At 44.2% G+C, this 22379-nt stretch overlaps 1 protein-coding gene across 1 annotated transcript; it reads right to left on the bottom strand.

Annotated features, from left to right (window-relative positions):
- Nucleotides 1–79: 79 nt before the first annotated feature.
- LAMP3 (lysosomal associated membrane protein 3) lies at nt 80–16426 on the bottom strand. Its single transcript, XM_050902847.1, has 6 exons — nt 16381–16426; nt 11085–11875; nt 9564–9686; nt 6057–6114; nt 3968–4135; nt 80–219 (listed from the first exon to the last, which is right to left on the bottom strand). The coding sequence occupies exons 1-6, from the start codon at nt 16424–16426 to the stop codon at nt 80–82; spliced, it is 1326 nt and encodes a 441-aa protein (XP_050758804.1).
- Nucleotides 16427–22379: the final 5953 nt, after the last annotated feature.

The following is a 22379-nucleotide window of genomic DNA, read 5'->3' as shown; positions in this document are numbered from 1 at the left end:
GCAGTGAGATTGCCAGGTAGAAGCTAAAACTCCTGTGACTTCTCTACTTGCTACACACGTTTGGAAGTACAAGGGCACCTCAGATACGCTCGTATCCTCTATGCGGCTTTCTTCTGGAAATCAGGAACGTGGCAAACACAATGACAAACAATCCCAGGATACTCAGGCCCACCGCAATGGGAGCTGCTCTGCTGTTTTTATCAGGAAAACATTCTTCTTCTGAAAGTAAAAGGAGATCAGAGAATGTGTTACAGCAGAACACCGTACTCCTAGACTATACATCTATATTCCAGAAAAGTTAGCAAATACAAGCCAGAAATTCTCAAAACCTTGTTTTCTTTTTTTTTTTCTTTTTCCTGAGCTATACTTATTACATTTTTATCTGTGGTGAACCTTATCTCAAGAAAAAAATACTTGCCCCTTTCAAAATAGCTACATGCTTCATTGGAGAATGACTCCGCTCTTTCACGTCTGCAGTAATTGTTTTACCATCAAGATCAGCACATACACAGTAGGAGGCTTTCTTGCTGATAGCAGATGTGGAGCATCACACTACAAAGTGCAAATCTAAAAATAAAGAGCAAGACACATCCTGCATGGACAAAACCTGCTCCTATGTGGCATCTAATTGCTTCTGCCCAGTAAAAAGGATCAGGCCAGAGAAGGGACCCCATAGTCCAGCACATCATTAGCACAGCAAGGATCCTAGTTAAGTCAGTGTTTCCGAAGAAAAGTCAAATTCTAATTGTTCTCTGTGTTTAATTCAGAATATTTGTGGATAATTATGGCTGTGATAATTATCTGGCTAACTCAGAACATCAAGAGATTAGGAAGGCAGAAGCCTTGGACTTAGTCCAGGGGGTTGCTTTAGCAGTACCATTGTAATTTTATTGTACATATGATGATATCAGAAAAGGTTTTGACACAAATAATATCTTTTAAGAACCATCCAAAGATATATTCACTCCAAACATACCTCTTAGCTACAGAGGGGGCAAATCCTGACTTCCTCAGCCAGTCCCTACCCAAATGAATATTCAAGTCATCCTCTGATTAAATGGAAACTCATTACTTAAAAATGAACTTCCAGATTGGGGTAAATTGGCAGCTTTCGTATGGAGAGACTGCACCATCTGGGTCACTGACATAAATGGAATATTTACCCAAGTAACAATGGCAGGATCCGTCTCAAGTTCACAACACAACAAGTGTAGCCCTGGGAGTGAAGGCAAGGTCTGGGAATGATCACTAATGTGCTATCCCAGAACTGGATCAGACCTACACCTTCCACTGTTCTATAGGAATGGTCCTTCCTTGGGCTCCAGGGAAAGACAGACCTCTAGCATGATGCTTTGAGTGGCACCTGAGTAGCAAACTATCCTCTAAGTAGGGCAGCTTGATCAGCTAAACCCCACAGTATATCCCAGCTCAGCAGTGAATCCAGTTTATACCCAGGGTATGAGGGAGATCCAACACCCTCCGCCCCTTTCACTCCCTGTGACTATTCCAAGGCAGATTTCACCAGCACTCTAAGACAAAAGCCTCTGTTGTTATTGTCTAATTCTGATGACTATGCTGGCACAGACTGTAGCTTAGCTTGGGCTTTTCCCCAACGGGAATCTTTACACCAGCAGTGGGCAGTTAGCCCAGGGAGCATGATGAGTGCATGACATCATGTCACAGCTCCAGAGCCTCCACAGGGCTCTCCCCAAAATCTGATCCTCTTCTCCTCTGATCCAGATGGTGACTTCATGTGATGCAATGCCACAAAGCCAAAGGCATCAGCATTCTACTAGATGCTGCCTTTTAAAAGCTTAGTCTGGTTGATGTAATCTGCTGTTAAGGAACTGAGCTGAAAAGTATTTGCATTTGAGTATTGCAAAAGCCAGAGATGTTTGAATTGGCCATTTTGCTGTCATGAAACCTTGGGCTATGAAGTCTAGGAATTGTTTCTGATATACTGAAGTGCAGTTCAGAAGACACTTTTACAGCTTTCCAGACTCAAACAGGCCAAGCTATTGATGCAATGCTGCTGCAGTCTGTACAAAATTGTAAGGAACTTGAAACCAATAATCATTAGTGTTTTCTTTTTCTTCTCCTTTTAAAGATAAGCAAATCAGGAGCAACAGAAGTGAAACTACCAGTCTTGAGACACCCAAGGGGAGGAGGCTGGTGATGTGTGCAGAGCCATTCCTTCACTGGGGATTTTGTCTTTCAAAATCTGCATGCACAGCAGAGATACATAACAGTTTCATAACTATTTCATGGCCACTGGGGAATTATTTCAGAGGTGGTAGCTGCTTTTTCAGCCCTTTGATTAAAAGCAAAACTAATTTAATTTTGTATATGGTATTGATTAGCAGAGATTATCCTGACCGTGGGGGGTGGGTGGGAGGGGAGGAGGGGAGAGAGAGAGAGAGTGTCTTTGTAAGCTCTGTCTCTGGTAGAGGTGAGGCCATACCAAAAGCCATAGCTGAACTCACTCATTGTACAAATTCAAATGGGAATGTGGGGACCAGATGGGATCCCATGAGTTGTTCCAGCTCAGTGTTATCCATGAAAAAAATCTTCATGAGAATGAGAGCACAGATTGGATTCTCAGTGTGGCTTTTAAGAACTTAAAGAAAATTATGCAAAAAAAAAGGTCCATGTCTTAAAAAAGCCCCAAATGTTGTTTGCCATTATATTCCTTTTAGAATAAGAAAGGCAGCCAAAATAGTGAACTAACAAAAGAAGAGTCTGTCAAACAGAGCCAAACTGAGTCAAAAGACAGATCTAAAGTAAAAAGAAGAATACAGGGGCAATATTTTGTAAGCATGCAGGAAGTCAAATGTCAGAAGAAGGGAATGTTTTATTAGTGCATCTGAAGGGCTGGAGAGCTATAAGCCTATCTGTCTACCTGAGTTCTTGTATGGAAATACCCTGAGAGGAAGTCACAGAAATGTGAAGATGTACAATTTGAAAGATCCCACAGGGTCCAATCTAGTCCGCCTCTGCTTTTTGTAGTCTCTTTCATGCATCTCATAAGAAGTAAAGCAGTAGACCATGAGAGTGTCCATACTGTGGGACACAGGAGTTTCCTGGTACACCCAGCAGTCCTGGACCCCACAGCCTGGCCAGGTCCTGGCTGCATCGCTGGACAAGAAACAAGGATGTCAACATCTCATTTCCCTGTGGAAGGAACCCCAGGTGTGGGTGTAGGGAAGAAGCTGTGCTGAGCCCCAATACATTCTCCCAGCGTGGACAATCCAGAGACCAGGGGAGTCAGTACTGGTCTGTCTCTGTCTTTTACTAAGCTACATGGTTGCCTTTTTGTGGCTGTACTCAAGAAAAGACAAATTGCAGAGATAAGCATCACATTTAATTCTGAAACTGGGAGCGTGCCAATCGTGCTCCTCCTCAGGAGCACATTTCATCATGTCTAGACACAGCTGCTCTGAAAGTATCATCCTGCATTCACAAATATCCCTTATTAGTTGGCAGTTTTGCTGCTGCAGCTGTGGGACATCACGAGTGTCAAGAGCCTTTCAAAATAGCTAAAATCTGACTATATTGAGAACAGTGACCTTGAACTGAACTGTACATATTAGGGGTTTGGGCAACGCAATGGTGGTGAACACACCTCCACTTGCTCTGGGAGAAAATGGGTGAAGAATAAAATTGTGGCTGTAGAGATGAACATTTTTAAGGAGAAGGTAAAACAGAAGGTACTGAATGCAGGAGGGAAAGATACTTTTCCATCTTCCATAGGTATTAGCACTGTGTTGAAAATGACTCAGAAAAGGGTGAGAATACAGCAGCGGGCAGGTTACATTATTTGGCAACTACTGCAAAGCTGTGATTGTGCTATAGGTGTAACAGGATCACTGCATGCGTATGGTTATAGTCTAGCAGATTATATCTATCAGGCTGCCGGAGTGCTGACATGTAGATCTCGGAAGGGTGGAAAAGGCATCCTTCTACTTACCTTTTCCAAACTGGTTACCGACTATATCAAACGCCTGCAGCTGCATATTAACAAAGAGTAGCTGGAAGTTCTTCCCCAAGCCGAAGGTTTGCTTGCTGGCACACTTAAAGGAATTCCCCAGCTTTGTTGTAAACAGCTTCTCATGTATGGCTGCACAGTAAAACATACCTGGAGGCCATAAAGAGAGAGACAAATGCCAATCTTCTCTAAGTCTGTTGGAACCAACATCTTTCTGAGATAAAATGGAGGATCCCCGGTGCTTTGGCAGAGCAGCAGTCAGAGATGTGACTAAAGCATGGACATTTTCCCCATAATGTATCAGTTACATTTCTTCCATGTTTAAATGAGTGCTTTAATTATCAATGGGCAACTCAGCTGAGCTTGGGTCTGAAAAAGTGGCTAAAATTTCAAATGCTTCTTCAAATCATATTTTAACAACCCGAGTCTGCAAGAGGGAGTTAGGATTCTCACAGGAGCAGACAACTATCTTAGGTCTCCAGCATGGCTATTTTCAGACAAAACAGAGATACCATCTCTAGCATGGGAATTTGATATATCTAGTCTGTATTGCTTTATGTATTAAATATTTTTAAACATATTTCAGTGTCACAGTACTTTACGGTAAATACGGCTCAAGTTCAGAGCATGAAAAGATCTTGTAACCTGGGCATATCCTTTATGCATATCCTCCTTTGAAAGCAGATATACCGGTTTAAGACAAAATCATCCACATCGCCAACTCTGCATCACTGTATCTCAACCACATCTGCTAGCACAATAGTGTGCAGCACACTCTTGGTCCTGTTCAGTCAAAATCAGTACACCAGTGTGTACTGATACAGTTAATTCAGTAATTTTTATCTTAGAGAAGATAACTGGCTTGCTCACTGCACAAAAACTGCTGGTGGACTGTGAAATGGCAACGTCTGGCAGAGAGGCGGTAACAAACAGCCAGGGACAGCAATGTCTCTTGCCAGCACTACTGTGGAGGACTCAAAGTATATCTGAAGATTTTAAAACTTATAATTAAGCCGATTAGTTTGTATTTGCTGATGTTTGCACTTAGCGATGCACAGGAAAATTCTGGTCATTTAGACTGAGAACATCCCTAGGAGACATGTCCTCTGGATCAGCTTTTCTTTTACTTTAATTGCTGTAGATCAGAATAAGCTCCGCTTGAGTTACTAAAAGTGCTCATCAGTGAGAAGAAAAATATGCACTGAGCTTCCAAAAAGCTCAGTGCTATTAGGACACACCCGGTCGAGCTCCTGATTTGTTTTTCTCCTTTCAGGGACAAAAGTCAATCCTAATACTTATGAGTAACAAATGGAGAAGCGACATAATATAGTCGTTAACCTGTCACAGATTTGATATATCGGGAAGAATTTGTGCAAAATTAATGTCAGAGAAAATCTGAAGTGATGGCTTAGAATTTTTCTCTCTGACCTAAATGATGTTCTCTTAGCATTTCTTGGGACGTAGCATCTGGGGCAGCTCCTGACTGTTCAAGTGGCAAGAAGCAGGGCTATACAAGAAAAAGAAAATCCCATCGCCTGAGAAGAGCACAGACAAGGTCTAGGATTTCAGGATGGTTTGAAGAACTTCAGCTTGGGTCCAGTTCTTATTTTTGCCAAACCAAAATGTCAGACACGCCTCCCCTCCATATTGGTGTATTTGAAATCTGGATCCAGCTCTGCATTTCTATGGTCCAGATACTGTATTCATTTAGTTTGCTTATTAGATTGGAAAGACACATGCAACTGAACTGGAGTCACAGCATTTTTGTGTGTTTGCAAATAAAAACTTTGAGGACTGTTTCGTATCTTAAATTTAGGCTTGAAGTAATCTCTATTCTGAAAGAGGTGGGGCAGGTAAAGTTTTTGATGACAAAAGGAAAATTGAACAATTCTGATGAAACTGCAGCCTGGTCCCTTCTCTTCCATTTTCATACCATAAGATTTAGGTGAATGACTTGTTGAAAGCCTGATAAAACACATAATTTGCAAAATTCAGTGTTTTAAAGATATGAAAGCCTATCCCACACCCAGAACAGTTCGACATGAAATTAAGACAGTGTAAAATCACTGACCTTCAGAAGGTAACTGTAATCTGGTCTCAATTTTACTGACATAGTACATTGGAGCTTGCTGCAAAAGAAGATATATCTTTATCTGTAATACATCCTCATATTTGTGAAAAAAATACAGTTCACCAGAGCAAAATGGTCACAAAGAATTTCCCAAAGAAAACACATTTTAAAGCATCACCTTCAAGACCCAAGAGCCAACTTGCTTGGAGGTATTGCTTTTTCTTTTCCAAAGCACTCCATCTAATAGCTAAGAAGCTGGTGTAATGCAGCAATCGCAGCTACATCACCAGTTCTGCTCAGTTCAGTGAAACTGGACTGTGCAGGCATCATTTTACACACACTGCTCAAGCTACACATTTGTGTGATACTTGTGGTAACCAAAAGTAGGAGGGAGTTAAGCAAACAGTATACATTGCACAAATTAACAGGCATGTGATAAGGCCATTTTATTTTTATTCACCTGTTCTGCTTTCATTGAGAGTCCCTACAGTGCTCTCCTGAGTAATCCTGCACTGAATTAGTCCATGCTGACCTGCAGTCTGACTGCTTGCAGGACATAAGCCCACACCTTTAGAAGTACTCGGGACTCTCGGCGCTGCAGCGCGCTTTATGCATAGATGCCTTCCACGTAAGCAAACTGCAGAAAGCAGCAATGCTTCTGTGTTCATCATTGTTTTGAACTGGGAGAGGTCAGCAACAAGCTGACAGCTGGGAGCTCATCTCATGCTAGTACCACTCATTTCCTATTTTGTCTGCCAACAGCAGTCACTACAAATGAGGAAACAGCAACCTGGATGTGTAGGGGAGAAATAACTGTTCTTTCCACTCTGCTGACACTGTTGGTTCTGCCTGGCTTTTTTTCATATACCTACAGACTGCTGACATGGAAAGTATGTGGTACAACAGCACAGAGCAAAATTTCCAGCTAGGTGTCCTGCCTGCATGTGCCCTAAAACCCTGGTGCAACCTGAACGCTCTCCTCCTGTGGAGTGGACTGTCACAAAGTGAGAGCCAGCCCTAGGAGCTTTTCCCTGGTAGCAGTATTGGAGTATAATGTGAGTCTTTATGTAGCAGCCCTACTATTCATTTTAATTCCAGCTGTGAGCACACAGGGACTGGTGAGGGCAGCTGGCGGATAAATGGCAGCAGCCATGAATGTCTCCTGTGCACTCAGTTTTAACGTTATGCAGTTTAAAAGCTGGTAGGATGGATTGGGAAAGTTTAAGAAAGAAATACACCAGAGAAGAAGTTCTCAGCATTATTCCTACTTAAAGACATGAATAGGTCAAACATTACCATTTTTTTAGCAGCAGCGCTATGTTCTGTTTGGCCACAGTTAATAACTTTGCTTGGGGAAAACACCTGCTTCTACTTCACATCTTGTGGGTTGGTTACAAAACTTCCTTTTTTCAAGTTCTTTGCAAAAGGCAGCTGGCAGTGGCGAGTACTGAGCCAGCCCCTCACCTCCCGCTACCCTGCGCCAGCACCACAGCCCCAGGGCCCGATACAGCTCCGCTTTCACTAGTGAAAATCAGAAGTACCACCGCTGGAGCACTCCTGCTTCAAAGCAGTTAGAGAGGCTATGGGGGCCAAACACATAAAAACCAGCAGCAAAATGATTTCTTATTAACTTGGATTTCAAAGAAGTCTAAGCCGAGCCCTGCTATGCTCTTGAGGCTTATCTTTAAGTGAAGGGCGGATTGTCTAATGCTGTGCCAATAACCACCTTTTTCAGGGCAAGACAGGTCAGGTACCTCCTAAAGGTTCACATCACTCTCCTTAGCACTGCTACAAGCTGGGGCTTTCATGGGTACTTGAATCACCAGACTTTTTCTAAGGATCCTTCTAACACAGAAAATGCTCCCCTTGTTGCAGGAAGCATACACTTAAAGCAAACACTCACGGTCTGAACTGATCCTTTGTTATAAAACAACTCCTTGATTTTGTACCTCATTTTTCCTCTGTAGCTTTTAGAAAACTTTCTGCCATAAACTAAAATCAAGATGATTATTAACTGAAATCTTTTCTCTGCTCAAGCATTAATGACTCAGCTGTGGTATAATTTGCTGTTGCCTCTTGGACTTTCTATGGAAATGACTGGTTAGCCATTTGTACTTTTCTTAATTGTCACTAATTTGAGCTTGGAACCAGGCCATAAGATTGACATTTTGGCTTGATTAATTGAAGGACACAGATCAGCAGTGATGGCCAGATGCAGCTCTGAACTGCTGTGGAGCTCCAGGACATGGCCTTAATGCATGTTACACTCAGTCGGAGTTTGATGGGATCCAACCCGTGCCGTATTCCTCCCTGCCCATTAATGACTTTATACACAGTATTAACTTCTGTCGTTAGCCCTGCTGGCATCACCACCCAGCCCTTATTACCTTTCAGATAAATAATACTGCGTGCTGCCTCCCAAAATTTGTAAACCGTGTAAATGTCTGAGGAAGCACAAGGATGGCGGCACTTAGCAATTTTCTCCTGTGGTTATAATAGCAGCAGCACTCTTGGTAGCTTCTGTTAAAGCCTCATCCACATACAATGCGGTCCCAGTGGGGAACATGGGATCAAACAATGTCAAAAAGAAAGCTCATTTTCCCACTATGTAAGCAGGGCCTCTCTCTTGCCCAAGTTTCTGTGTGTACTTATAAGTCTCCCTGGTGTGGTGCATTTTAAGGGCACTTATCTACAGTTTTGTTGTTGTAGTTCACTTGTTTGGAATTTTCCACTCAGAAGTTCATGAAATTAGGCCCCTTCAGCTGTGGATGGGCCGTGGCTCCTGGGCACTTACAACTGCACAGGCTGCCCTTTGGATTTAACAACCACAGCTGGCTTTTAGCTGGGCAGTTGTAATACTTGGCATTTATGGGAAGCAAATGACTCACCTCACCTGCATTCAGGTGGTCCCTGAGACACCATTTCGTAAGAGCAACTTGATAGTGTGAGTCAGGCTCCCGGCACACACACCTTGTTCCTGCACAGGTCCTCTAGTCCCAAACCCATTCCCTCTGTCCCGCTCCAATGCAAACAGCAGACCTGGCCTTCCCTCCCAATAGATTTTTACCCATGTAAAAACGAGACTCAGATTTTGCTTGAGGCTATTTCTAGACTTTGTGTTGCTAGATAGGTAGCTTTAACACTGTTCTCTAGCACTTTTTATCAAAGGATGGTAAGGCACTGTACTTACCCTTCATTGCACATACGAACCTTTCCAAATTCAAAGTTCAGATAGACAAGACCTGATTTAACATTGAAGTTAGCCCTGCTCTGAGCAGGGGGTTGGACCAGGTGGCCTCCAAAGGTCTTTTCCAACCGGAATTAATCCATGGTTCTATGATTCTAGCCTCTTGGGAAGGACAGGAGTAATAGCGCCTTATACACAGGTAGAAAACTAGCATAGAGATGGATGAAATGCCTTTTCCCACAGCACAAGCTGGATCAAAGGCAGCCTAAGTTCCAGCTCCCCAATCCTAAACGCTCCTTCCCTCTAAATGCAACAATTACCTTTACAAAGGTGAAGTTTATAAACCCTCCACTGAAAGTTATGTTCAGCTCAGACTGCACCATCCCACAGCTTCCAGATGTCTGTGTCGCATTGGGGTTGACAGCCATGTACTTCATCCGCTTCTGTGGAGAGAATACACATTGCAGGGCTGCTGATGAAGAGGAGGGGGGAAACTTAATAAGAGACACACAGAGATTGACAGCTGCCTTTCCCACCCCCACCCCCCCCACCCCCAGACAGGCTCTGTGTGGCTGAATGAACAGGCCAGTGGTGGGGGCAGCCCAATTGCTATCTGCCAGAGTCATTCCCCACTCAGAAACCAGCCCTAGCGCTTGTCTGACACATCACGGAGCTGTTCCAGTGCATTAAGCTGGCAGAAAATAATAGTTTTCTGCTCATTCAGTGAACTGATACGTTTCAGAGCAGGGTCAGATCAGCACCAGTGGTAATTTAAAAAGAGGGAGCAGTGGGAACTTGTGCCTGAAGGCAGAGGAAAGACCAAGACAGAGGCAGGCAGGAGTTAGATTGGCTTCAGCATGTGTTGCTCCTCATATCACCCCAGCCTCCTCATTATGTCCTGCACGGTTCATCTGTAGCGTCTGCCAACCCACGTTGTAGTCTGAAAGGAGAGTTCTACAGCCCTGAATACAGTTTGGTTCCTTCAGTCTCATCTCAAATACATCTTACTTTTGTAATAAACATCTCACTGTGGTCTGGTGCGGTTGGGAACCACGCTCCCTGCCTGGCTTCCACCAGGACAAGGGATGAAAATTACTTTCACCAACATTAGATACTCATCCCATGTTAGAAATATTCAGACCCCAAACAAGAATATTTGGATTTGTAATGGGGATGGCTCGAGGCATATGAACTCCAGAGCCTAAGGATGTAACCCCACATAGTGTATTAATGGAGGCTTCAAGACCATAAGTCTGAGGGACATAATCACCATTTTGGGTTTTATGACATCTTTTGCTGAGTCATTCATGCATGTGAATGCATGAATGCATCTGAAGCATGTGGATCACTGCTAGGAGAGGGTACCAGCTTCCCAGGACCCCTGCTCTGATCCAGCCTGGCAGATCCTGTGATCCTAAAATCTCGACGCATCAGCATCAAGACAACCCACCTCTGAATCCAAGTCTGTGAATTGACGATTTTTTTCTTTCATTGCAACTCACAATGTCAAGCCCTTCACTGAAGTAAATTCAGATTTTAACTAGTCTCCCATTGTGGGAAACACAAATAACGCTGAAGGCTGATCTACCCCCCCAGTGTTGCTACCACACATACATCACTGAAATAAGAAAGCACCCATACATCCTACTGACATTACCATGCAAGCCAAAATAGAGCAGCTGAGATGCTGTGGCACAGAAAAGGCCTTAGACTGGTAGCAAGTCACTTATTTTTATCGTACAAGCTAACTTCTGAAAATTGCTTTGAAAGAGGAAGAATAAATTCCAGCTAATGAAGAAACAGTCATTACAAAGCTCAGCCTTGTAGTGCTTCCACCTCACCTCCTGTGTATTTTGAGCCATCAGTTGCATACCCATGACCGCTTTGATGCAGGTCCTGTTCCCATTGGAAACGGTGTATGTGCCAGTGGGGATGGGAGAAGGCTGCGGTGCAAGAGTGGGTCTCACTGTCGTCATAGTCGATGGGATGGTTGTTTGAGTCCCTGGACGAATGGTTGTTGTGTTGGTCATGGCTGTGGCTGTTGGACTTTTAGGCACTGTTGTTTGATTTCCTGACCCTGTGGTGGGCTTTACAGTTTGCATGGTGGTGGCTGTAGTAGTTATGGCAGCAGCTGTCATTTGTGTATTTGGCGTTGTATGGTTTATGGTTGTGTTTGTGGCTGCCGCTGTAATTTCTGTGCTTACATGTGTTCTGGCTTGCTTGGTTGAGGACATAGAGTGTATGGTTGTGTTCTTCACCGCAGGCGTAACTGTTTCCGTTGCCTGGGTTGTAGCCTGACCAGCTGCAGTGGTGTTGTCTGCTGATGTTGTGGATACCACCGTGGGAGATTTCTGGCCGGTCACTTGTACGGTGGTTGCTCCTGCCTGGGCTGTTGTGTGATGGTCTGGTGCTGTTGTTACCTGGTGCTGGTCTGTTGTCTGCACTGTTGTTCTATGGCTTATGGGTGTTGTTTTAAGAGAGCCTGTGCTGTTAAAATGAACTGTGGTGCCTTGTCGGGGTGAAGAATGATAAAGGGCAAGTGGCTGAGCCGAAGTAGCTGTATGGTGGAACGATATGGTTTCTGGAGACAGATTGACCCCCAGGGCCACTTCAGCAAAGCAGGAGGAAAATGCTGCAAAGAAACAAATAAGTCAGTAGTCTAGAAACCTTTACGTTTAACATTTCTGTTGATACCCACAACGTAACTGCACTGATTTTGTTATCAAATGGGTGATACGATTTTATTCTTCATTTGGCTCCAGTCATGATAGGAGAGTGAAAGCAGACGTGCTGTAGGACTATCCATAACTTTTCACCACTACCCCAATCTTCACACCTCTGAATATACCCATTGCAGTGCAAGCACATTGGCTCCCAGCTCCCCACACACTGCTTTTACTGCTGAAGAAGGCCGGGGATGCCAGAGGTGTGAGCAGACCTTGCACAATCCCCAGGCAGCACAAGAATTCCCTTGCAGGCAGTAGTACAGCACGATTTGCCAGAAGCAAATTATCAACGTCTAAGGAAGATGAAGTGGGTGTAACAGGCAAACGGGTGGTTGGTTACTTACCAACAAAGCACGGGGAAAGGGAACATTTTGTGTGTGTGAAGGAAGTGAGGCAGTGTAATGGTCTTACAGTGATTCACAATAGTCTGGGAAACCAGTCTGGGAGACAGGGAAATTCCACATATTTATTTATGGTTTTGTTGTAGCCATGCCAGCTTGATCCCTGAAGTTCTTCCTCCTGGGAGGTACCCAGGGGGATGCTCCAAACAAGGAAAGACCAGCCCTCTTAGTAATGGGCTTTCAGCAACGAGAAACAAATTTCAGGGTACAAGCATCCAGGGGCGTTTTGAACCACACCTGAAAATAGTCACAGCACCAAAATTATGCTTCCATCTTATAACATCTACAGAAACATGTTCCTTGCAGAACTGAAAAGAAAATATCTGGCTCCTAAATGTAAATAACGAAGGGAAGAAAAAGTGGGAAATGTACATTGTAGAATAGATGAAGGTCACAACTCTTCTACTTGAGTCTTTGATTGTGAGTATGCAACAAGACTCTGTAAAGACAAGGTCAAGCTAAAAGAAATTATAAATCACTGATATATGAATTCCTTGATGTGCATGAAACTTCAGGGGTAGTTAAATGCTTTACTGCCTAAATTAGCTGGAGGACAGAGATGAATTCTCCAGTTTGGAGACAGAAGGGACCCAAAAGTCCAAGACAGCTCATATTCCTAGCAGTACAGCTCCACAGAGGATGCCACAGCCCGTTGTCTGGGAAGTTTATTGTACACTGGTTCTTCCAAAGAAATTTCTCATAAATCAGTGTCAAAGGTTTGTGGCAGGCAGGTTGCTGAGATTTCGATTAAGGCCAGAGGCACATTCAGAGTGGAAATGGCTGAAATCTCACAAGCTCTTCTTCCTTTTATTTATTTATTTTCACTCACCGTGAACGGAGATCTGCAACAATAGCTGAGTTCACACCATCTGACCTTTTTAGGATACATATAAACTAAATAAGAATAATAAAACTACTGGGTTTTGAATCAAGATCAAAACCAAAGAAATGAGAACAAATGTATAGACCTGAACCCACACCACAATTTTCCCTTAAAAATGGCTATGCTAGAGAAGAGCAGAAGTGTAGATGTATACTCCATGTTCCTAAAATTGCCTGGGTTTCACCTCTGTGCTGTACAGAATATACTTGACTGCCAGTGTAGCTGTAATCATCAAAGAAGTGCAACTTGATACAGTTGAAAAGCCACAAAAATGACAGGACAGATCCCTCTTGTGAATTTTATCAGAAGGAACCTAAAAATGCCATAATTAATATGATACTTTACTTCATTTTCTCACTTTCCCCTAGACTTTACCACACCTGCTGGCAGAGCTGAAAAGCAGATAACTTATCATCTCCTTCTTCTTGTGCCAGTGGAAAATCAGAGCAGTTGCCATATACCAGCTATAGGTAGTTGCATCTAAGTGTATCGGCACAATAAAAACAAAAAAGAAGAAGTTGCAATTTTCACTCTTTTTTCCCCCTATAAGACTGTAAAACAACCCATATTTAAATTTACACGAGCCTTAAGTAGTTAGTACTTCTTCGGTTTTAGTTAACAGATGGGTTTCGATTACTGACCAGATAACACTTATCTTACAGATGTGAAGAGAAACATTATTTCACTGACATTTGGATGCTACCCATAGCTTTTAAATGAAACTTTGCTTTCCCCAAAAGGTCATTTCAACCTAACTGTTTTTCATTACAGAAACATTCAGCCTGACAGGCTGAGGGGTAAAGTCGGAAATGTCTTTGGGGTGGCCCATAGCTCGTGCTCACCAAGTGACCTGCCAGACCGCTCCTCCAGCCTCCCATGGCTCTCCCAAGCATTCTGGAGCTTCTGTCAGGGCACAGCCACGCTGCTGAACCTGTTGGCCTGGGTCATCTTCTCAAAAGGCCTTTGGCCACATGAGCTCCCAGGGCTGGGTAAGGATTGCTCTCCAGTTGCACCTAAAGGTCTTGGCTCTTCTTGGGTGGCTGTTGGAGGTAGTTCAGTAGCTCTGCTGTGCGAAGGGGCAGGTGAGCCCATGGGGTGCCTGACCTACCCTCCAACTAAGACCTGGAAGGCTTCGCCATGGCTCCCTCAGCATTGCAGCATTGCCTCTCGGGGAGCCTGGCACAGCTCGGCAAAGGAGCCGCCTGCACGGCTCCCCCCACCACAGCCCTTTTCACGGCTCTGCCGGCAAAAGAGGCCACAGAACAAGGCAGAATTGCAGCTCTGCATCCCCTTGTTAGTCTTTTTTTTTTTCTTCCACGAAGCCAGCTCAAAACTTCATGCGACCAACATTTTGCTCGAGGGATGCATGCTCCCTGCGGTGTTATCTTCCTGGAGCAAGCAGCTGCAATCCCCTTGTCTCTCCTCGGCTTCAAAGTTGTGTGTTACAAATGCCAAGGGCTGCGTTTCTGCCCAGCAAGCCTCCATGCATGCAATGCTCCAGAACAAAACTCTCAGAAAAGGATCAGGGCAGCTCTCAGAAATTCGCTGTTCCCAGTCTGGGCCTGGAGCCCCTGTTTTCATGCTTTGGTGACAAGTTTCAGTCAGTGCCAGCAAAGGAGCGTCACTGCTTTGCTCCCAGGCATTACGATGGGAAGTGGAGCGCTCAGTGCCATGATCTGGCTGTGACATTTCTCAGCCTGCCATCCTGTAACGGGGTGGGTGAAAAAAACTCTTGCTGAGGATTTTTTTCCCCTTTTCATCTAACCACACACTCATGCTGCTCAGCTGCCCAGCAGGTTTGTTCCGCTTTATGCTGCCCAAAAGAAATGCTCGTGTTTAGCTGACTGATTTTGTGTGGACACAAAAACCTGATCCAGCTCCTACAGTCACTGAAAACACTCTCGCTGGCTCCGGCTGCTTTGATTTGAGTCCTTGAGGAACTGGAAAAGCACCAAGATTTTCTGAGAGGTTTCGGTACTGTCAGTTTCACTCCAACATAGGAGCAGTTTCTTAAACCTCCAACCCATCAGACCTTTATCCCTTAAACTCTAATTATGTTTAATTCCCAATCTGCACAGAAAAACTTGACTTTGTGGAATTAAAAAAACATCACAACAAATTATTAAAGGAATGATCAAAAGTGGATAAGGAGCTGAGGAAACAAGTTCTTTCTGGTCAAAAAGATCCCTGTTGACCACTGAGTTACTAGTGTTACTTCTCTCAGCCCGATCTTGCTCTCCTTTCATGTATATGTTTCGGGGCTACTTCAGCAGACTCTGGCTATGAAGCGGGTGTGGGACAGCAGAGCAGATACAGCAGGAGCTGCTTGTGGTCGAGTCCCTGAGCTGTGTCCCTGCTCACTGCGCTGGGAGGGGGACAGGGGTTGTTACTTGTGCGATCCCTGTGTGCCGATGGCAAAACACACTGCAGAAATCCAGTGCCTCACCAGCGAGCTCAAACTTTTAGCCATTACACAGATTAAATCACGCTCTGTCCTTCTTCACCTGGCAGATTTTGTACTGTTGCGGGTGTTGAGGGATGACTTAACAAGCTGGGACACGTCCTTGACCAGGCTGTCTCCACAGATTTCCACAGAGCAGCATTAAGGATTGAACGGTGACTTTAATGTGGTTTGTCGTTGAGATAAGCCCCAGACTACTTTCTCCAAGCCCCCCACCTCACTCTTGCTTTCCTGATCATGCTCTGCATCTTGCAATGCAGACGAATGACTTGAGCAACGCTTCCTTAGTTTTTCTTCTGCTTGTCTCACTCAAGACTTTCAGACAGTTCTGCTGGTCTGGAAATTATTTTTAATTAAGAAAAGCAAGCCCAAAAAAGTCTGCTTCTAATGCTATTTTGAGCTGATTCCATCACACAGTCAGACTTTGTCACCACAGAGTGCAAGGGAAAATACAGAGGAAAACATCAGACTAAGTCTATACCAGCTGCAATTAAATGTAGTTATAGTTATTTCTTAGCAGTGGGACTTTACTAAAAGCACCCTTAGTGCTAGCAACAAAACTATTTGAAGTTTTCAGTCTGTTAGGTGCTGTCCTTACTGCAAGGAAACAAAACTAGCATAGTCTATCTCATTTTTCTGATAGAAATGATGGAGGATGTTACTCACCACAGGCGAAGGTTAGCAAGATGAACTGCCGTGCGCTCCTCCCCATGGCCAGCACAGCTGCAGGTTTGGGAGAGGCTGCTTCTCACCGTGGAGCGAGTGGAAAGGAAACCAAGGTTTCCTGGGGACTGAAAAGTTTCACTTGATGCAGGGAGTGCTCAGTCACATGGCTGGAAAGGAGGTGGAGAGAGAGGGGGACAGCAATGCTTCTCGTCTGCACACTACTGCAGAAGGAAATAAATGATGGTTAGGAAAGAAAGTGAAAACAGAAAGGACTGCTGGGCTAACTGGGGGGAGGACAGGCTCGCACTCTGCAGCAGGGGCTCTGCAAGGCCACGTAAAGCTTCATGCATCTCTTTCCAGTTTTGCTAACCTGGTGCAGACTGCAGCGGTACCCCAGTGGAGGTTTACAACCTGTAAATCAGTACTTTCCCCGTGTTCTTTAAAAAAATACTTTCTTTAGGGCCAAACTCTTTCTCTTATGTTAAGGCACAGAAGGGAGAGGTGTGATCTTGAGCCATCTCCGCAGAGCACTTGCTAAAAGCGAGACAGGGCTGAGCAAAGCCTCAAACGGGCCCTGGTCCTGGTTGGGGGCTGTCAGCAGCCTTTGCTGGCTGGTTCAGTCCTGCTCCAAGGACTGAGCTTGTTGAAGGTGGATCAGCCGGGATGGCTCACCTTTAGCATTGCATCCAAACACACTCCTCAGCAAATAGCAATGCCCCACCTATGTCCCGTGACGTGCCTCCTGCGAACCCTGCCAAGCTGGGACAGGAGCTGCACAGGCAGGTCCCGGCATGTGTAGCCACGCGTCAGAGATCTGCAACAGGAGAGCATTACGCCTGCTCACGTGTGCAGCTGGATTTCCAGCCCTGGGCCTTTGCCATGGGGCCTGCTTGGTGTGGGGTGAGCAAAGCAAGCCCCACACCTAGGATCTGGTGTGGTCCTAATTCTTCATTTTCTCATACCAATATTGCACTGCAGTAACATGATAAGACCAATGACTTGAAGACTCAAGTGAGGTGAAGTTTGCCCCCAGAAATCTGGATACCGGCTGAAATTAGTTCCAATTTATTTTGCTCTCTCTATTTGCAATGTGTTTCTACATTCTTATTTTTACCTGCTTGCTCTTGATCCACAACGTGCAATGGGTCAATTAGCGCTCCCTAATAAACCACTGGTAGCCAAAGTTATGCAGATATCTTGGGGGTAACTATAATAAAGTTATCCTACAACTTCCTTGCCTTAACATACACAACTCTGAACTGTCTGTGTGAACCTTTGCACTCCCCTAAGAGTCCCAACGATTCAGGAACATGACTAAGGGAGATGAGTAAAGGGAAAAAAAACCCAAACCACTATGCCTTTTGTGACAGGTATGTTGGACAAATAAAGGTATGTTGGACAGATGTGTGGATTTTTTTCAGCTGTGATGATGTGCCTTTACTGATGCTCATTTATTTTGAATAGAAAGAAAGCTCATTTGACTTCTTACTTCATATAGAGACATCAACCACAATGTTTTGTACTAGTTATAATTTTTATAAATTTCAAACAAAGTGTGGTTCTACACAGGTCAGAATGGCCTAATTACAGGAAGTTCATTTGCACACTTTTTTCTTGTAATAAATTCATACATTCTGTCTTGACTGGCAAAAAAGGACAGGTAATTCTGTGCTCTTTCCCTGTCTGATTATCTCTCATCAGTCACGATATACAAATACATCATTATCAACACCATGGAAAATACGTAAGAAAAACAAACTGTACCAATTCTCAGCTGGGGAGAGGAAATCTTAGCAGCTATTTCAGCTCCAGCTGCAAGAAGAAATACACAATTTGGCTCTTTTTTCTTCTTATTCTTATATATTTCTAATCATACATATATTTGAAGTCAGGCTTTGAGTATTTTTGGGAAGGAAGCGCGTGGCCATTCTCATACCCAATCTTGTTTGAAATCTCAAGAGTCTAAGAAAATTATGGATAATAAAATGGCTTTTCATCACATACACAACCAGAGTATAAGACACACGCACAGCTTTGTTGTCACAGGCAAGAAAAGCCAGTGTTCAGATGTGGTTTGGCCACAGCCGTTTATGATCAAGAGAACAACCATTGGTCTGACTCTCCACCCAGTGGGGTTAGACGTGAGAGGAGAGGATCAGGCCTGATTACATTTTAGCCTAGTTTACTAAAAGCAAGACTTGTGTATCATGGCAACTGCCCGTCTGTCTGTCTGTCATTACCACCAGTAAGGAAGGAGTCTGTTGCCCAACTACACCCGACTGAGCAGAGGGCACAGTTCTGAGGATGTGAAGTTTCTGCAAGTTTCACAGAAGATGGCAGCAGAGCAGAGGGAGGAGATCCAAGTCAAAGCCTTAGCCTGGAGGGCAGGTCTCACTAGTCCGGACCTGGAGAGAACAGCCAGGCTGCTGGCACGGACTCGCTGGTCAAGCAGCAAGGGCACAATGCTCAACCACGAGTGCTGCTACAGCATAAATTTACCTTGGACCTTGTCTCTTCTACAACTGAAACTTAGTGGCAACCATTACTTTTAAATGACTTTCTGGTCACTATATCATCTCCAAACAACACTGAAATGAAATTCGTATTTGAAAACTATGATTTTTAGTTCCATCTACCTGAAAATGATGGTGTCAAAGACCTATATACAGAATAAGTATACCTTAACGTACACATTAGTCTTGCTGGACATTACCAAATCATATTCTAGACTGTACATGGAGAGTCATTCCCTCAATTATCACCTTGCTTGACAGAAATACACTAATTAAAAGACTATCCTGTCTACTATTAAAAAAAAAAAAAAGTCATCAAACCCCATTTTGTCTCATCAGCAAAGCCAGAAGGTTACTTCTTGTTGGCTGCTCTCAGACCTGTCAGCAGCCTGATCTGTCATTGAACTTCATTCTTTAAAAAAGCAAACCCAGCAGCGTGGCACTGTCTCACTGACATTTGCACCACAGGCATCAGCCAGGCAAAGGGCCCCGGTTACTCCCCAGCAGCAGCTGCAATGGTCGCAGTATGGTCTGAGTTTGGAACGTGGAGACAGAAACAGGCAGCTGCCGTTGGCTTGCCAGGCCTGCAGGAAGGTTAAAGACACAATTAATGGTTGTGGGCTCCCTGCTCAGGTTCAGCAGTGTCCGAGGATAGCTGTGATACAATCAGCTCCCAAAGACTGCTGAGACCGGAGTGCTGTGCCACTGCTGCACACAGCCACGGGGCAGTGAGTTACTTGTCATCCTCAGGACATTCATGGTGCAGGAGTGACTCAAACTTTGGTCCAACAGGATAAAACATAAGATTTTGCAAAAAAAAAAAAGAAAATATTGTTTTCAAAAGCAAAGTAGGGAGGAGAATTGTTATATTCCAGCCCATACCTTTGCAGTTGTCATGACGAGATGGTGAGCTGGGAGAGAGGAGACACTTCTGCAGCAATCTTCTTCCCTCCTCCAGCTCTAGACTGCCCCACAGGATGCCACCACTGACACTCGTGGGGGGCACACTGGGACATACGGGGTTGAATGCTTTGCTCTGCCCTGGAGGGTCCCCAATTTTTGCATACGTGCTAAAATTTAGCATCAGAATTCGACACATGGGAAATCCAATAGCTCCCATTTTACAGGAAGATATCGAGGCACCAGGGATATAGGACTAGCACGCTGTCACCCTGCACACAGCAGAGGTAGGAAATGGACTGACAATACCTGATTTTCCATCTTCAGTTCAAACAGAGACTTCCCACTGCCATTTCACCGTTAGAATGAGATTCCTCCAAAGAAACTCCAAAGTGCAGGTTTGTATCTTTCCATCTGTCAGCAGCGTCACAAATCCTAGTTTTGGCAGTTTCATATACCCAGGGTAACCCTTCCCCATCCCTCTCTCACACACACACACACACACAAGCTTACTATATTTATTAATGTGCAATCAAAGCTCCCTACCCCTTTCCTCTCCTATGCTTAGGGCAGGGGTAGACAGAAGCACTGTTATCAGGCCGTGCAAAAATTACCAGAAGTAATACAGAAACCAAAATGAACTCATTTTAGGGAGAGGATAAAGTAATTGCACTACAAGAAAACGTCACTGCGTATTTCCTTAGGGGACTGAAAGGAATAAATTCTTCCCTCAAGATGCTCGTAACTACGGTAGACTAACAGGATTCATGTTCCTGAGAGCCTACGTGTCATTTTTAAGGTAAATGACCAGCACAAAAAAGACAAGCTCTTATCTCTGTAGGACAAAATTAGCTTCCAAAAAGGTACAGAACTCTCAGGTCCTTTAGTCACAAACGGAAAACATCAGAAATCACAGAGTTTAGATACTGAGGGTTAGAAGAACCATGGGAATTAACCACCACAGTGCAACTCATAATTAACCAATAAGCCTTCACAGGCAAACAAAATCTGAATAAGCCTTTACCTACTCCAAGGCTTTTTCTTGAATGGGACTATCTACCTGCTTCACAGCTATCCTGACACATACACTAAGATATTTGCAATGCCAGCCTCCACCGAGACACAAAGAAAAACATTCAAGTCCCTGCAAAGATGACAGCAAAAATGATACAGACTCCTACTATTTTGCTCAGAGGCTCAATTACTAAAAAGTGGGGCTTGGTTTTGCTTTGTCTCCATTTTTAGGGCTGTTGTCCCCTTTGTTATTTACATAGAGAACCACTAATCTCAGGGTTAAACAAAACATCCCTAACAGTGAAAGCCAATCACTCACTCTTGAGCTTCTAGGGTCATTTTTACCAGGCTGATCTTTGCCTGTTTGCAACCCTTAGTCAATACTTATCTTTACTAAAGTACTAGCAGCTTTTGTGGGACCTAAGACCCAATTACCATCAAAATGCCTTCATGACTTAACAGCTGCTCTAAATGAGCTAATGGCTTCTATAGGAATAATAACATCTGTAATCACTTTATATTATACATTACATCCTTATGTGGCAGAGATTTGGTACAGTCCTTCAATCAAATGTCCTGGAAAGTATTTAACAACAACACTTTATCCACTCATTGGAGCATCTAATGCTCACTGCCTATTTGCAATGCTTAAGTATATTCCAAATGGGGGATGAAATGTATCTACTCCATAGCCCAGCACACACAGAAAGCATGCAGTCTACTCAAACATATGACATTAAATGGCATTCAATTGAATTCTCGGCACCAAATGCAAAGGATTGTGATCCAGCAACCACAGACTGCAGAGGAATGACTTATATTGTAGAAAGAGTTCAAAACGTTCTTTGTCACAGTAGCTGTCACGCGTCTTTGCTTCCCTGCTCAGCCCTGCTCCTCCACCTCATAGCCAGGAGTTGCCATCTGCATCATTCCAACGTAATGCTGTATGCAGCAGGCCATTCACTGTGCCATTGCAAAAGTAGTCATGTCATTGCTGCGCGAAGCCTCTCTGATGGTCCGAGTCAGAAGTTTCCTTTCCACGACCACCCTAAAATGGGATGTTTTTGGTGTTGACCATCAGCAAAAAGGGCACATTTGTGATGTATCAGCTGGAATTAAGGAGGACGGGGAAGGCACAGCCAGAGGCAAGCAAATGGAAAAACCTCCAGGCGACCCCATGGTAGAGCAAGAACTCATAACCATGCATGTGTCCCTCTGCAGTAACTCGGTGTTGAAGCAAAGTTGCCAAAAGGTGCGTGCATAGTAACTCTTCAGCTCTGCTGTTGACCTAATTTAGGCCACATCTTCTGAAACAGTTTGATAATCAATGCGAGCAGCATTTTTCTCCTCTAATACTGAAGGTGGGTTTTGATGCTTTCTGGATGTTTAATGCTCCTTTCAAGTCTGTTTTTCCCAGCTTGCCAGGTGGACAGCACAGTTCTCATGTGTTCACGCTGATAAAGTTTTAGTGAATTACGAACCTCAGAGCTTGTGAGAAAGGCAACTTTGATCCAGTGTCCACCCAAAATAAACAGAGATGGATGGGGTCCTGAGGAAGGCTGGGCCTGCTGT

This window comes from Gymnogyps californianus, chromosome 10 (genome assembly GCF_018139145.2).
Source record: "Gymnogyps californianus isolate 813 chromosome 10, ASM1813914v2, whole genome shotgun sequence".
Classification (NCBI taxonomy): Eukaryota; Metazoa; Chordata; class Aves; order Accipitriformes; family Cathartidae; genus Gymnogyps; species Gymnogyps californianus.
This window is presented reverse-complemented; position numbering and strand designations above follow the sequence as displayed.